Source organism: Triticum dicoccoides, chromosome 6B (genome assembly GCF_002162155.2).
Source record: "Triticum dicoccoides isolate Atlit2015 ecotype Zavitan chromosome 6B, WEW_v2.0, whole genome shotgun sequence".
NCBI lineage: Eukaryota > Viridiplantae > Streptophyta > Magnoliopsida > Poales > Poaceae > Triticum > Triticum dicoccoides.
The window spans coordinates 645,190,534-645,205,595 of NC_041391.1; the positions used below are offsets into that span (position 1 = coordinate 645,190,534).

At 44.2% G+C, this 15,062-nt stretch overlaps 1 protein-coding gene across 1 annotated transcript; it reads right to left on the reverse strand.

Annotated features, from left to right (window-relative positions):
• Positions 1-1,163: 1,163 nt before the first annotated feature.
• Positions 1,164-4,198, reverse strand: LOC119326550 (subtilisin-like protease SBT1.4). Its single transcript, XM_037600183.1, has 2 exons — positions 1,666-4,198; positions 1,164-1,453 (listed from the first exon to the last, which is right to left on the reverse strand). The coding sequence occupies exon 1, from the start codon at positions 4,041-4,043 to the stop codon at positions 1,686-1,688; it is 2,358 nt and encodes a 785-aa protein (XP_037456080.1). The 5' UTR covers positions 4,044-4,198; the 3' UTR covers positions 1,164-1,453; positions 1,666-1,685.
• Positions 4,199-15,062: the final 10,864 nt, after the last annotated feature.

Consider the following 15,062-nt stretch of genomic DNA (forward strand, 5'->3'; position numbering starts at 1 on the left):
GAACTTCCACACGGCAATCTTGATGACGATCACCACTTGAGTTGATCAACTTGATTCACTATTGACTTAGTCTTGATCAACCTTAAATCTTTGCAACTCTCTTCATTTGGATGATGTATTGAAGGTAAACATGAATGATCACACAACCTTCTTCTTCAAGACATGCTTGCAATAAGCTCAACACTCGCATGACCAATCTTTAGATAATTCCTTAATAGCACCTTGCTCAACTCATAAACTCCTTGAAACCAACACATGGACTTCAAGAAAATCCTATGGACAAATCCTTCAAATATAACTCAAGACAACCATTAGTCCATAGAGATTGTCATCAATTACCAAAACTAAACATGGGGGCACCGCATGTTCTTTCAAAAGTTTAATCAAACAAATAGAGCCGCTAGGCATCAAACTATTGATGTTTGCTATCTATTAGACTAGTATGTGGCCGTACGATTAAAAGCATGATGGCCATTTGATATGTTACCGAATCCCGCATCTGTTACCGAAGCCATGGCGAGGGAGAGAAGCCGCGGCCGCGTGGAAGACCAACTTCAAGAAAAAGGACAAGCGCAATGCGGCGTCGATTGCCTTACATGTCACTTTGGAAGGCAATCTATGGCCGCGTGTCTTTTAAAAATTCTGTGCGGACGAGAATCGGTCTGCGCATTGGACGCACAGTCGACCCAAATGCAGAAGGGGACAAGCGAGCCGTCCAAACAAACAAAGGGTGCGTCCATTTGGGTCGGTGTTTTGGAGTTGCTCTAATTGCCTGCTTTATTGGTATACTAACTACTCCGATGAGTTTTGCTGCTTCCTAGTAATTTGTTTCCTAGAATCACGCCCATAACTTCTCTTTGAATAAAAATCTGGCATTTTTGAAATACTTTTGGTAAATTGTGATTTTTCCTATCGAAGAATCTGTTAAACTAATTATGATTTATTTTTGAAGATCTATTTTTAACAATGGCAACACGTTTTTCTGCAACAGAAGCATTCTTCATGATAGATGGAAGCGCCATTTTTCTGACATGGCAGAAACATATATTCTCCCGTTTGCATGATGGAAACATCTTTTGAGACCAGTAATTTTGTTGTGTGTCTTGGGAACAATTTGGTGCATCGGAAACAAAATTTTATGATTCCATCTGACAGAACATTTGCTTCGCAAAAACAATGATGCGGAAACACAACAAGAAATAAAGAATTGAAACAAACTCATTTGATACTATCTACAATTTAGACCCTCTCACACAGAAATAATAAGCAAAATACTACTATTACATCAACACTATCATTTCCCCGTAGAAGACAGTGCAAGCATGTTGAAGGGCTGATCATGGACGAGCTCCATAGCTTACGCCGAGCTAGCTCCTCGTCACCAATAAGCATCCAAAGATAGATATGTGCGGGAAACAAAGAAGCATGACCTGAATCTGATGGAGAAAACTATCTATAAAGAAAAGAATTCGTCAGAAACAATGAAGGACACATTGGCATTAGTCGAAACTTAAGTCGGCCGAAAGAAGCAGCATTGTGAATGGTTGAAGCAAAAGTTAATTTCCATAGATACAATAATCCCTCTCAAACAAAGTTAATATAAATTTGAGTCACTTATTTTGAAACGGATGAAGTACGTGAGAAAACATATGCACTATGTAGTACCTGCCCGACACTGATCACATTCACATGTCCGCAACCTGGCTCTCTGGCCAGGTGATGGCGATGGGGCTCATCACCGAGTGCTTGCGGTCGCTCCACTCGATCGACCCAAATGTATGATTTTTCGTGACGCTCCCGAAGATTCGCTGTGCAAAGGTGACCACGTACTCTCTTGTCTTCTGTGTCGCGCTGAACCGCAGTGTCCGGGGGATCACCGTGACGCGCACGCCGTCCGGGGCAGTGACCTTGGCCCTGTACGTAGCCCTGGCATCACCGCCGACGTTGCGCACGACGCGGCGCTGCCTGACGACCGCCAGTTTGTTCGAAGTGAACACCACCGAGAAGGCCGGATAGTTGTGGTCGCCGGCGGAGGAGCCCGCGCGGGTCGAGCAGTTGGTGGAGGAGTCGAACACGGCGACCTGCTCGGCCGTGTAGCCCAGCGCGCACAGGAAGGTGATGTAGTCCTCCGCGCCGGCGTCGTACACGAGCCCCGGGTCGACGGCGCGGTTGGGGTCGATGTGTCCGGCCCCGCGCGCGAACGGCGTGGACGCGTCGCCGGTCGACATGTCACCGATGACGCCGCCGGCGTTGTCCGCGTTGTACGCGGTGGTCATCAGGGCGGATTTGATCGTGGCGGGGCTCCACTCTGGCCTGTTCTGTCGGAGCAGTGCGGCAATGCCGCTCACGTGCGGGCATGACATGGATGTGCCCGATATGATATTGTACTGCACCCGCCTCGTGTCACCGTCCAGCTCCGTGGGTGAGTTGGCGCCTGTCCAAGCAGCGAGGATGTCCACGCCCGGTGCGGTCACGTCCGGCTTGAAGATCTCCGGCGCACGGAAGTTCGGGCCGCGGCTCGAGAAGGCCGCCATTCTAGGGGATGGAGGCGTCGGGCCGACGACGGTGCCGCGGAACACGATTGTAGCGGTTGGGGAATTTTGCATGGTTATGTACTTCCTGATCTTTTCGGCGGCAGCAAATGGGATGGCCGTGGCGGGGTGGACATGGGGGCTGCTGATGGCTTGCTCGCCGTATACTTCGGTGCTAGCGAGGATTGCTCCGGCGCCACCGGCGAGCTTGACGGCATATGGTTTCGCTGCCCGGGCGTTCACGCCGGGGTCGCACAAGACGATCTTCCCGGCTACCATGGTGGCGTTGAGCTTCCCTTCTTCGCACACTTTCGAGCCCACGTCTCCCCCGTAGACTAATGGTATCTTGTTAGCGGCGAGCGGCTCGCCGGCGTAGAGAGAAGTGCCCGTGAAGGTCTCGCCGTTGCCGAGGATGACGTCGGCTGGGAATTGGCGGTTGAGTGTGGACGCGCCGACGGTCAAGAACCATGGCGCTATGTTGCATGCGGTGGAATCTCCGGGACCAGAGTTTCCCGCGGAGGCGGAGACGACGATGCCCTTGCTGACCGCACGGAACGCGCCCACGGCGGTCGTGTCGTCATAAAATTCCGGGGCATTGCCTACGGCGCCGAGGGAGACAGAGATAACGTCGACACCGTCCGCGATGGCCTCATCAAATGCGGCGAGGATGTCAGAGCTCGCGCACCCTTCCTCCCAGCATGCCTTGTAGACGGCAATGCGCGCGCCCGGGGCCATGCCGACGGCTTTTCCTCTGGCGTAGTTGAAGAAGGCGGCGTCTGCAACAGCAGAGCCGGCGGCGGTGGAGGCGGTGTGGGTGCCATGGCCGTTGGTGTCGAGCGGCGACTCCAAGTCATCGGCGAGCGCACGGCCGCGTGCAGCCTCCAGCCCGCTATGGAAGAACTTGGCGCCGACGAGTTTGTTGTTACAGAGCGCGGAGCCGTTGAACGACGGTCCGGAGACGCACCCGCCACGGAACTTGCTGGGCGGCGGCGGGAGCGACGGGTCGGCGGCAAAGGATGCGCGGCCTTCCGGGTACACGCCGGTGTCGATGACCCCGATGACGACGTCGGTGGCACCGTTAGACGCCGGGAGCAGCCCGGAGGATGGCGAGAGGCCGAGGAAGGACGGCGTGAGGGTGGTGTGCAGCTCCTGCATCACGTCGGGCACCACGGCAAGCACGGAGCCCGAGGAAGCGAGGCGCGCGGCCTGGCGCACCGTGAGGCGCGCAGCAAAGCCCGTGGCGGCGTGCGAGTAGGAGTAGAGCACCCTCGGCGCCGGGCTGGACATCTCGACGGGGATGTGGTCGCGCAAGAAGGAGCCGTACGCCCGGGTGGTCAGCAGGCCGCGGCGCGGCAGCCGTGGCGCGTGCGCCGCCGCGACGTGCACGATGTAGGAGGACTGGGCAAGCGTCTTCTCGATCTCCACCTCCACCTCCGTGGCCGCCGCCGGCGCGGCGACGACGGTGGCGAGCAGGATGCACATGGCAGCGAGGGGTCTGAGAGTGAGCTCCATTGTCGCTGCAAGAGATGTACGCGGTCAGTGGGTTGAGGTGTGGTAGTAGCAGGGACGGGGAGCACGAATAAGTAGGCACCGCGGCTGCTCCGGCCACCGCGGCAGCACGCGGAGGGAGTGGTTGCCGATCCAAATCATTCCCGGGATATGAATGATTTTGATCTCGGCACGAGGTAGCTCGTGGGCTTGCTCGTGCTGATCATTGTGCTGCGGTAGTATTTTATTGCCAGAAGCTGATAGCGGGACTCGCGTGTTACTTAAGATATTGTTATTTTCGATATTGTGCTGATCACACCTCCTTCAAAATTGTTGTTGTTGGCTCGTTCCCTGTAGGAACGCACGAAGCCTCCAGTTTGTTTTTGGCAACAAAAAATGTGTGTCCTTAAACTGATTGCATAACTAGTTATGCTCATATTCTTTGATAAAGAGTGCATCGAGAGCAGAGTAATGCTACACATACTCCCTCCGTCACAGTTTATAAGGCGCACATCAGAAATCTCTCGGAACAAGATGATCCATGATTGGCTTCAGTTTTCTTTCCTCTCGACTGAAAAATAGCTGCGTAAATTAAACAATAGCGCCTAATTAGCTGAGAAATCAATGAACAGTAAACCACCCGGCCAGAGCTGTCCGCATGCATGCAGTGGTGGAGACCAATTCCCACTCGTGTGCACACCCAGCTGTTCCCACTATGCATGCAGCCAAGTACGCATGCCTAGTACTAGTCTAATTAACTACTCTAAGCAGTAAATGCCAACGCGCCTTAAACCTCACGTATTTTGGAAATGCATGTAAATGAAAGTGTGCCTTATAAACTGTGACAGAGGGAGTACATAGGTTTATAGGTGCGAATAAGTAAATTTACCGGAACCGAATGTACCGGTGAAGCATCCGTCATTCGTGTCAACATCAAGATGCGCACTGTCCTTTCACTAATAACCTAAGAAATCTTTTATGCGCTGAAATACATCTCTATACTAGTCTGACACCACCTCACCAATACGTGAACATGCCCTCACAACCTTTTTATTTAGTCATGCACGTGTGCTCACAGACCACTCAACCTATAGTACTAACATTTTACTTTCTTGTTAGCTATTAAATAATTGATATATTTTAAATAAATGTTTTATTTTTACATATTTTTATATATTTGAATTCCTAAAGACAAGATCTTTAAAACAAGACCAATATTCAATATATTTTAGCTTAGTTTGAATTTTACCATTTCATTCGCTTTGGCATTTAGAAAAAATGGATTTAACTCATTTCAAAAAACTCATTTCACTTTGTTTCAAAAACTGATCTCACAATTAAGAAAACAAATTTGAGCCATTCAAAAATACAGACTTAACTCATTCTAAAATAGATATTACTCATTTTGGAAAACAATTATTCATTTTAGAACACTGATTTCACTAGTATCATTTCAAAGAACTGGTTTCGCTCATTTCTAAAAGGTGATTTCACTCGCTTCAAAAAACTAAATTCACTCATTTTGAAACACTCATCTCACTTATTCCGAAAAACATATTTCACTCATTTACAAAAAAAAATTCACTCATTTCAGAAAACGGATTACGCTCGTGTGATTTTTTAAACTCAATTTAAACACGGATTTCACATATTTGAAAACACATATTACATTCATTTCAAAGAACCGGCTACACAAATTTCGTAAAACTGATCTGACTCATTTTAAAAAACTCATTTCACGGTGTTAAAAAAATGATTTCACTCATCTAAAAAAACTGATCTCACTCATTTCAGAAAAATAATTTGACCAAGTTGAGAAAACATATTTCACTCATCATCATATTTTAGTTTGAAATGGATTTCACTCAGCACAAAATACTGAGTTCACTTGTTTAGAAATTGATTTTACTCAAAGCAAAAAACTTATTTCAAATATTTCAAAAAATTGATTTGACTCAATTCAAAAAACAATTTCACTTGTTTCGTAAAACAGATTTCACTCATTTAGAAAAAAAGTTTTAAATAATTTGTTTCACATGTTTTACACAATGAAAAAAATAGTGCAGTACAGAAAATAGTGTGGCCCCTGAAAATATGCTATTAGCGTGCTATAGCGCGCTATTAGCGAGGCATTGTACATTGATTTATTTAGCGAGACAATTCTCTATATGCTATATTGTGCTATTAGCGGCGTTATAGCGTGTTATTTTTTTCAGTGGTTTTACATGACTAGTTTCAAAATTCTGAAATAACAATTTTCACTTATTTCACACCAAAAAATGTGTCATGTGTATGAAAAACAGATTTCACTAATTTATAAAAAAGATTTTAAATAATTAGTCTCGAATGTTTTACATGACTAGTTTCAAAATTCTGAAATAACAAGTTTCACATATTTCACACACAAAAATGTGTCATGTGTATGAAAAAACAAATTTCACTAATTTATAAAAAAGGTTTTAAATAATTAGTTCCACATGTTTTACATGACTAGTTTCAAAATTATGAAATAACAAGTTTCACATATTTTACACCAAAAAATGTGTCATGTGTATGAAAAACATATTTCACTCATTTTAAAAAATTGGTTTCACCCAATTCAAAGAACATATTTCACTATTTTCAGAAATCTTATTTCACTCATTTCATACATTGAAATTTAGACTTGTTTGAATGTATTCAAGATTGATCTTGTTCTAAAGGTGTTGGCTCCAACAGTTCAAATTATACAAAGTTTCGAAAACAAAATTTTTGTTTTGAAGATATGAACAACCTAAATAGTGAGAAGGGAATTAAAAGTGATGGATTTAGAGATGGAGAGAGGAGAGATAATGTCAGAGATATGCAGGTCATAGTCTACCCTGAGCAGTAAAAAGAGAGAAGTAGGACCATGCATGCATACTTTGCATGTGCATGGTGGGTCCGGTTTGATGAAATACGTTGACTTAAATAGAGAAAAGAAGGGAATACAAATGTGCACAGGTACATACCGGAAACCGGTAATAAACACTTGCGCTTACAGGTGTTTTACAGGCAAGTGGGTTTTGATTGGAGATTAAGGGGGAGGAGAGGCCACCCCAGTGAAAATCAAGGGGGGAGAGCTTAGTAAGAAAGAAAGAATCCTAGTCAGCGTGTAATTGCGTGTACCTCTTTGTATGTTTAGCATTATTGATTAAGAGGATATCAATTACTTCTACATCCGAATTTTGCAACAACACGACATCGAGGATGCACACTTTAAAATTAAATCATACCTCAACTAAACAACATGTACTAAATTAGAGGTAAGCTTTACATGTGCTCATCTTTGAAAATTACGAAAATGTTATTCGGGGAACGTCAATTTTTTGACCAGCGGACGCGTCGGATGCCATTTGATTATCTAGCGTGGATCGCAGCGCAAGGATGATGCCACGTCAGGATTTTCTATTAGCTCGTTGTGCCCAACTCCCTGGCGAACGTCATATTTTTATTCTCCACCACAAGAAGTACCATCAAGTGGCACAGAGGATGTGAACAATGTATTAAAAGTTGCTATATATACTTTACAAGTTCTTTCAAATTTGTTTTTTCATTAAAAAACAAAAATCCTCATTTTATTTTCATTTTTGAAAGAACAAAAATCACTATTTTTCAGAGGGAACTTATTCTAAACTTGCCATGTGCATTTTTATTATAGGTAGCATGGCATTTTTCTATTAAAACATGACATTATTTTGTCTTTCAAAACATGGCAAAAAATGATCATTTTTTGGAAAAGTTTCATCAATTTGAAAATTATTCATGGAATTTAAAAAAGTCCACGAAATTTGTAAAAATATTATGAATTTGATTTTTTTTTACAAATTCAATAAATGCTAGTCAATTCAGAAAACAAATCGTTGATTGAAAAAAGTTCATGAATTTTATGAAAAAAAGTTCATGAATTCAAGAAATATTCACGAATTTTACAAAGTTAATCAATTCCATAATTGTTTGTGAATGAAAAAACAATCGCAAATTCAAAAAAGTACATGAATTTGAAAAGGTTCACTAATTTGAAACATATTCACATATTTAAAAATAGTTCATGAACTTGGAAATTTTTACGAAATTGAAAAAATCATGGGTTTGGAAGTTGGTTACTATTTTATAAAAATCGTAAATTTTAAAATTATTCATGAAAATTTCAAGAAAATAAATAAAAATATAAAAATTCAAAGATAAAAAAAAGATGAAAATCCTCCGGAAGCTTCACAAAAGCAATGTGAATGAAGAATCTAACATCTTCACAAAACCAGAGCAAAGCACAGGATCCGAGCGCATTACAGCGTGACAGATGGCCGGCCCATTAGCAAAATAAATCTTGTACGCGCTTTGACAACCGGTCACTCCCACTGATACGACGGGCCCACCACCCCTCCTCCCAGCTACACCGCACGTGCCCGGGGCGATCGGCTATGAACGCCTTCCATACCCGGATCGCTTTAACTCGGCCAATTATTACCGCGCAGGATACCAACCCTGCCCTTCATCCCTTGCTTGGACGCGGGACGACCTTCGAGGGCAGAGAGGTAAAATCGCCACCCGGGGCGTTCGCAGTGCCGCTTTTTAAGCAGAGCGGCGGCCGCGTCCTCCTCCAGTCCACCACCACCTCGCGAGCTCCGCACTCTGACGGGAAGAGAGAGAGAGAGAGAGAGAGAGAGAGGAGAGGGGAATGGCGTCGAGGGTGCCGACGTGGAGGGAGCGGGAGAACAACCGGCGGCGCGAGCGGCGCCGGCGCGCGGTGGCCGCCAACATCTTCCACGGGCTGCGCGCCCGCGGCGGCTACGCGCTCCCCAAGCACTGCGACAACAACGAGGTGCTCAAGGCGCTCTGCGACGAGGCCGGCTGGACCGTCGAGCCCGACGGCACCACCTACCGCAAGGTCCGTCCCGTCCCTCCCTCCGTGCAAACTCATTCACCTTCTCCTTCCTCTCCTCTGTCTCGACGCCGTTTTGCTTCATGCATGCGTTCGTGCGCGCGGCTGTACGCACGTACGTACATCAATTCTTGCCGAGCTGTGGGACGATCTGATATTCCTTCTCATTTGGTTGAGCTCTTTCTTTTCTCGGTTCAGCGATTAATTCCTTCCGGATCGAGTGATCTCTTTCTTTTTAGGGTGGATGGATTGAGCCGTAGATTTCCGTTCCTCTCAGCTGGTTTTGCTATGGTTTGCTTTGATTTCCTTTTCGTGTTGAAATTCTCCCTTCAATGGTTCCTTTTCTTGATCCTTTATCACCTAGGTCGTCTCATCCGTTCCCTGCGAGATTTGAGACTCCCTTCTTATGTTTGCACATGTGGGACAAGGCAAAGGGGAACCACACGCACATCATTACGTAAGTGTGTGTTTGTGTGCCTGTTTCCAAGCAAAAGCTATAGATAGAATTGCAGCAATGCGTATTGCTTCTTTTCCCCGTATTAAGTGAGGAGGCCTGTAAAGTTTTGTGATTTTTTCTTAATGAAATTAAATCTCCCGTGAAAATGCCGTTATAGCCCCGCTATAGTTGTTGGGAGCCTCGGCACGCTATGGCCACAACCGCGAAATGCTCCGAATATCCCGCTGAACGATCCAAAGTTCAGCAATAACCTAAAGAAATTCTCTCTCCTGTCCGGAAAAGTTTCCGCTATAGCCAGCTATAGTTGTTGGGAGCCTCCGCGCAATGCTATGGCCACAACCGCAAAATGCTCCGAATATCCCGCTGAACGCTCTAATGTTCAACAATAATCTACAGAAAAATCCTCTATCCTGACCGGAAAAGTTTCCGCCATAGCCGCGCTTGCCCGCTATACGACTGCTATAGCTGCGGAGAGAACCCACCATGAAATCATTTCTCCCGTGATTTGTAACTTTTTTTCCAAAAAATGTGAGGAGATTTGCTCTTACTTGAGGGAATGAGGGGGTCTTCTGCTATTCTTCTTGATCTCACTTTCTTTTCTTTCTCGTGTCTTTTTAGGCAAGTAAGGGTGTAATGTACCAAAGCTCCTAGCTCCTTTCTTTTTTCAGTTAGCATCTCTGCTATGCATCGAATCTGTTCACTGTCCAAACATTTGCCACAATCTTGCAAAGCCATGCTTTAGCAAGTACCCCCCTGTAAAGAAATATAAGAGCGTTTAGACTCTTATATTTTTTTCTATGGAGGAAGTAGTTAAAAAAATTAGTAGACGTACGTGCTTGGATAGAAGAGTTCATGCGAGAGAAAAGGCAGGTAAAGAATCAATCATGGGGACAAAAGTTAGTGGCGTGGTCATATGCAGGTGCATATGGGCAGTGCATGACCGAATATTTTCATCAAAGGAGCTAAGACTGTCAAAGAAGGCAGGGCTTTGATTTCAGAAGACCGTTTTGCAATACAAAATGACATTCTAGAGACGAGCATGCTCTTTCCTTTTTCCTTTTTTCGTGCAATCAGCCTTTATGAAAGTGTGTCGCCGCCAGCATTTGGCATTGCGACGGCTGTACTATACAGGTGTTAAATGAAGATAAATGAATCTTCCTTGGCACGTGCCAATATTGTTCTCCTTCCGTCATCAGAAATCAGCTGGTATGGAAGGAGTACACATTATGCATGTAGTAACATAGACTAGGCTTGTACCTACCTCTAGTGCCCAGTTGATTATCTTGTCCCGGTAAATATGCATTTGTCCGGCAACACACTGTAATCTCACACGAATGAGATGTCAAACAAAATTCACAATGTCACACACTCACACTAACTTATTCATTTTTCAGGGTTGCAAGCCTCCAGCAGCAGCAGAAGGTGCCAACCCGGTGGTCCGGTCGGGCTCCCGAAGCCCGTGCTCGTCGCACCCGGTGAGCCCGCGGGCCCCGTACAACCCGAGGGCAGGGCCGTCCACCTTCCCGACCTCCGGCACGTCCTCGCATACCACGCTCGGCGGCGGCAGCAGCTACTATGAGGGCAGCTCCTTCATCCCTTGGCTCAAGAACCTCTCCTCCGGCTCCGGGTTCGCGTCCTCTTCCAAGTTCCCGCGATACTCGCCCCACTCGTACGACTACTTCAGCGGTGGCTCCATCAGCGCGCCGGTGACCCCGCCGTCTGGCTCGCCGCGGCGCATGCCCCACCTCATCACGGGATGGGGCGAGTATCCGAGTGTCCAGGTCCAGCCGCCATGGTTCAGCGCCGGCGGCAGCGCCTACGACGATTACGCCTCTCTGCCCAACTCCACACCGTCGAGTCCCCGCGGCGGCCACGGGGTCGGTCCAGACCCGGCCTGGCTCTCCGGTTTCCAGATATCGTCAGCCGGCCCGTCGTCTCCGACCTACAGCCTCATGGCTCCTTCGAACCCCTTCCGAGTCTCCGGGGAGATGGCAGCGGCCACCGCGAGCTCTTCGAGGATGCGCACCCCGTGTCAGAGCGGGACGTGCTCGCCGGTGGCGCTGGCGGCCCATGGCGACGTCCAAATGGAGCACCGTGAGGCGGATGACTTCGCGTTCGGGAGCGGCGGGAGGCCGGTGCTGGTGAATGCGTGGGAGGGGGAGCGCATCCATGAGGTGTGCGCCTCGGATGAGCATGAGCTGGACCTCACCCTCGGGCTCGGGAGCTCCAAGACCCGCGCAGGCGCAGTGAACTGAATCATCAAGGGAGAGAAGAGATCGATGGAAGCTACCGCCATAGGAATTTCGTCAGATTTCCATTTTGGCAGACTATTTCCGTCCTGTTTACAGGATCTGAACTTCAGTTTTGCTAGAACTATCGTCAAATTTAGCCTATCTTTTTGCGAATTCTCTCTCACTTTCTCTTTATACTGTTCTTAAGAAGAAAACATGCCAAGGGAAGGGAACCTGCTGTGTTGTGAAACTTGAACAGACAGTTGAATTATCAGAATCAGAGATATATGTCGATTGATTATGTTTGGCAGTTTGGGTAATGTTTCCTGTGATTTCCATCCATACTTTTTCTTCATCGTTCTTGCTCTTTTGGTGCAGCTGCTAATCGAAGTTATGAAACACTTGCTAGTTCCTTTTTAACAGAGAAGTATCTTCTTCTCTTGTTTTATGCCCCCTCCGTTTTTAAATATAAGTATTCTTAGAGATTTCAGTATTGAACTACATAGGGATGTACATAAACGTAGTTTGAAGTATAGATTCACTCATTTCGCTGCGTATGTAGTTTATATTAAAATACATAAAAAGACTTATATTTAGTGAGGGAGGGAGCAGAACAGTGTCCTCTTCTTCGTTTCATAGCTATTTTGTTTGGGAGCAGCTCTTGAAACAGGCTTTCGCCCTGCTTTAAAATAAAGCAAATGACCAAACAGCTCAGGTGCCTGAATATTTTCTTTGTTTCAGTCTATTGTTCCTTGAAATGTTTGACTCACATCCAACGAAGTTAATTGTTCTGATTTAAGTTCCAGTCAATTCCAATACTCACCCCGATCAACGCCCAGCTGACAGGAAGTGCTACTATCTAAGCCCAACCGATCAAAAGTTCAAAAAAAAAAAAGAGATATTTTTCTTTGTACATGACCACACACTATACATAGAAAAAACTGCATAACCATCGAGAAAAGCGATTCTCTCATGCACGGGAGGTCCAGTGCATGCATCCATCGCTGGATTACGCTGGAGATCCGAGTGCATGCAAACTATGCTTTGCGTATACGTATAGAGTATGCCGTTCGCATTAATATAGCATTGTATCATGTCAGTCCACTTAATGCCATGCATGCGTTTCTTTCTCTCTGCTCACAAACTATGACACATGCATGGCTGCCAGCATCTCCTCTCTTCCTCTCAAAATCCATCATTTTTAGTTTCCTTTACAAAATCTATTATCTTTGAAACCAAAATTCCTTTTTTGGAAGTTTTTATATATTTGAACTCATCGCATCAAGACCTTTAGAACAAGATCAACCTTGGATAGATTCTAAACACGTTATAATTTTGACCTTTAGAAATTTTTAATGATTAAATCAGTTATTGAAATGATTCTTAATGAGTGAAATACAAATAAAAATTGAGTGAAATTATTTTATTGAAATTAGTGAAATCGTTTTTCTGAATTAAGGAAAATTAGTTTGTTCCAAATGAATAAAAGCATTGTTTGGAATGAGTAAAGTCAACATTTTGAGATAAATGATTATTTTAAATGACTAGAATATGCTTTTTAAAATGAGTCAAATCAGTTTTAAAAAATGAGTGAAATATGCTGATGAAATTGAAACTCAATTAAAATATATTCAATATTAGCCTTGTTTTAAAGAGCATGTCGTTAGGAATTGATGAATTAATATCTCACAAGAAAAGAAAATGTTAGCTTTTGTATGGATAGACTGGTTCCGCATGGGGATGACATTTAATTTGCATTACTGGGCCCATGTACTTAGGGCCTCTTTGGATTGAAGGATTTTCATAGGAATATTGGAGGATTCCAATCCATTGGATTTTTTCCTAAAGAAGCCCTTTGGATCAAAGGAACCACACCTCCAAAATTCCTATGGATGCATTCCTACACCTCAATCCTATAGGAATTTCAACATCCACTATAACCTCTTTTTTACACTGATTCGCGTAGGATCGAGGCACTTTTCCTGTGTTTTTCCTGTGTTCCATCCAAATGACCATTCTTGTAGTTTTCCTCTATTTTGTAATCCTCTGTTTTGCACCTACAATCCCGTCAAATTCCTGTGTTTTTTGAATTCCTTTGTTTTCTAATCATGTAAAAGAAGCCCTTAATGTTGATGAATAGTTCTAGACGTATGAATAAGGTATTCTACAAAGAGTGCCAACTAGACCATGCACGGGACCTTCCGTGCATGCTAGAAAATCCAGTCTCCATAACCATCACCAAGTATATAAGCTTTGCTTTTGCTTTGACACGTATATTACTCTATAGTTATAAAAATTCAAGAAGGATAAAAGAGGGAATTTAGACCATAATTCCAATATATTATATTTAAACAAAAATCATTGAGGATCAATGTATCACATGAAAATTAAAATAACATAGATATTTCGACAATGTAATAATGACCATTCAAAATAGTGAACTGAAAAATCTAGAATTGAAAAGGTACAAATAAAAAAAGAATAAATATCGACCGGGAAATCCAAAAAAGGCAAAAAGCAATATATTTTAAACTAAGGAATATATTTTAAATAAGAAATGTGACAAACAAAAATAAGAAAAAACATGTCCAAATGCTTTAGAACTCTTGAAGTGGCGTTACCTAAAAAAGCAAATGAATGAAAATATAAAGAGAGAAGAACATGTTTCTTTCTGAGGAAGTGGTGTTATAAAAAAAATGAACAAAGACAAAAACAAGGAAAAAATTATTTCTACAGAAAAAGGAATTACAGGTGTGGTTTAACCATAAAAAGAGAAGAAATCACAGAAATATATATACATTTACGCATAACATGAAAAATCATAAGGGTCTGTCTAGGACACATTATGTTACATTTAAGCTGATGTTCACTCTGTTTATGGTGTATATTTTTGTCCTAGTTTCTTTTGTTTTTTGTTGCTGCATTATATAGTTGTGGGAGCTTAGATATGACATACTTAAAAAACATCTAGATGTGAATTAGACAAACTGAAATCATAATGACTTTTGCTTCTATTCTTGTACGTGAGAATAAGAATATATCGAAAACTTGCAAAACAATTACGTAAAACTTGTACTGTTATCTACTATGCAAGTGTAAACTAGTGCAACTTTTGCCATTTGAGTCGATACAACTGAGCTCAACGGTGGGCGTCCCTGACGGAAACGAAAACGGAGTATACATGTCGAATGAGAGAGAAACGAGCAGCTGGACGCGGCGGAGTCGATCAAAAGCTAGCTCATCCAAACAAAGGACGAGCTTATCTTGGCTGTCATGAGAGTATCTACATCCGAGGGTCTCAAACTCTACTATATGCCCGGGCGGACGGCCCGGTGATTGTCCGGTCATAAAATTTCAACATAGATGGACGCTTCAGACCCCAAACTCGCTGCCGCATCCCAAGACCAGCTCTGACCCTGCCGTCGATGCCGACGTCCACGACGCAACTGCTCAGC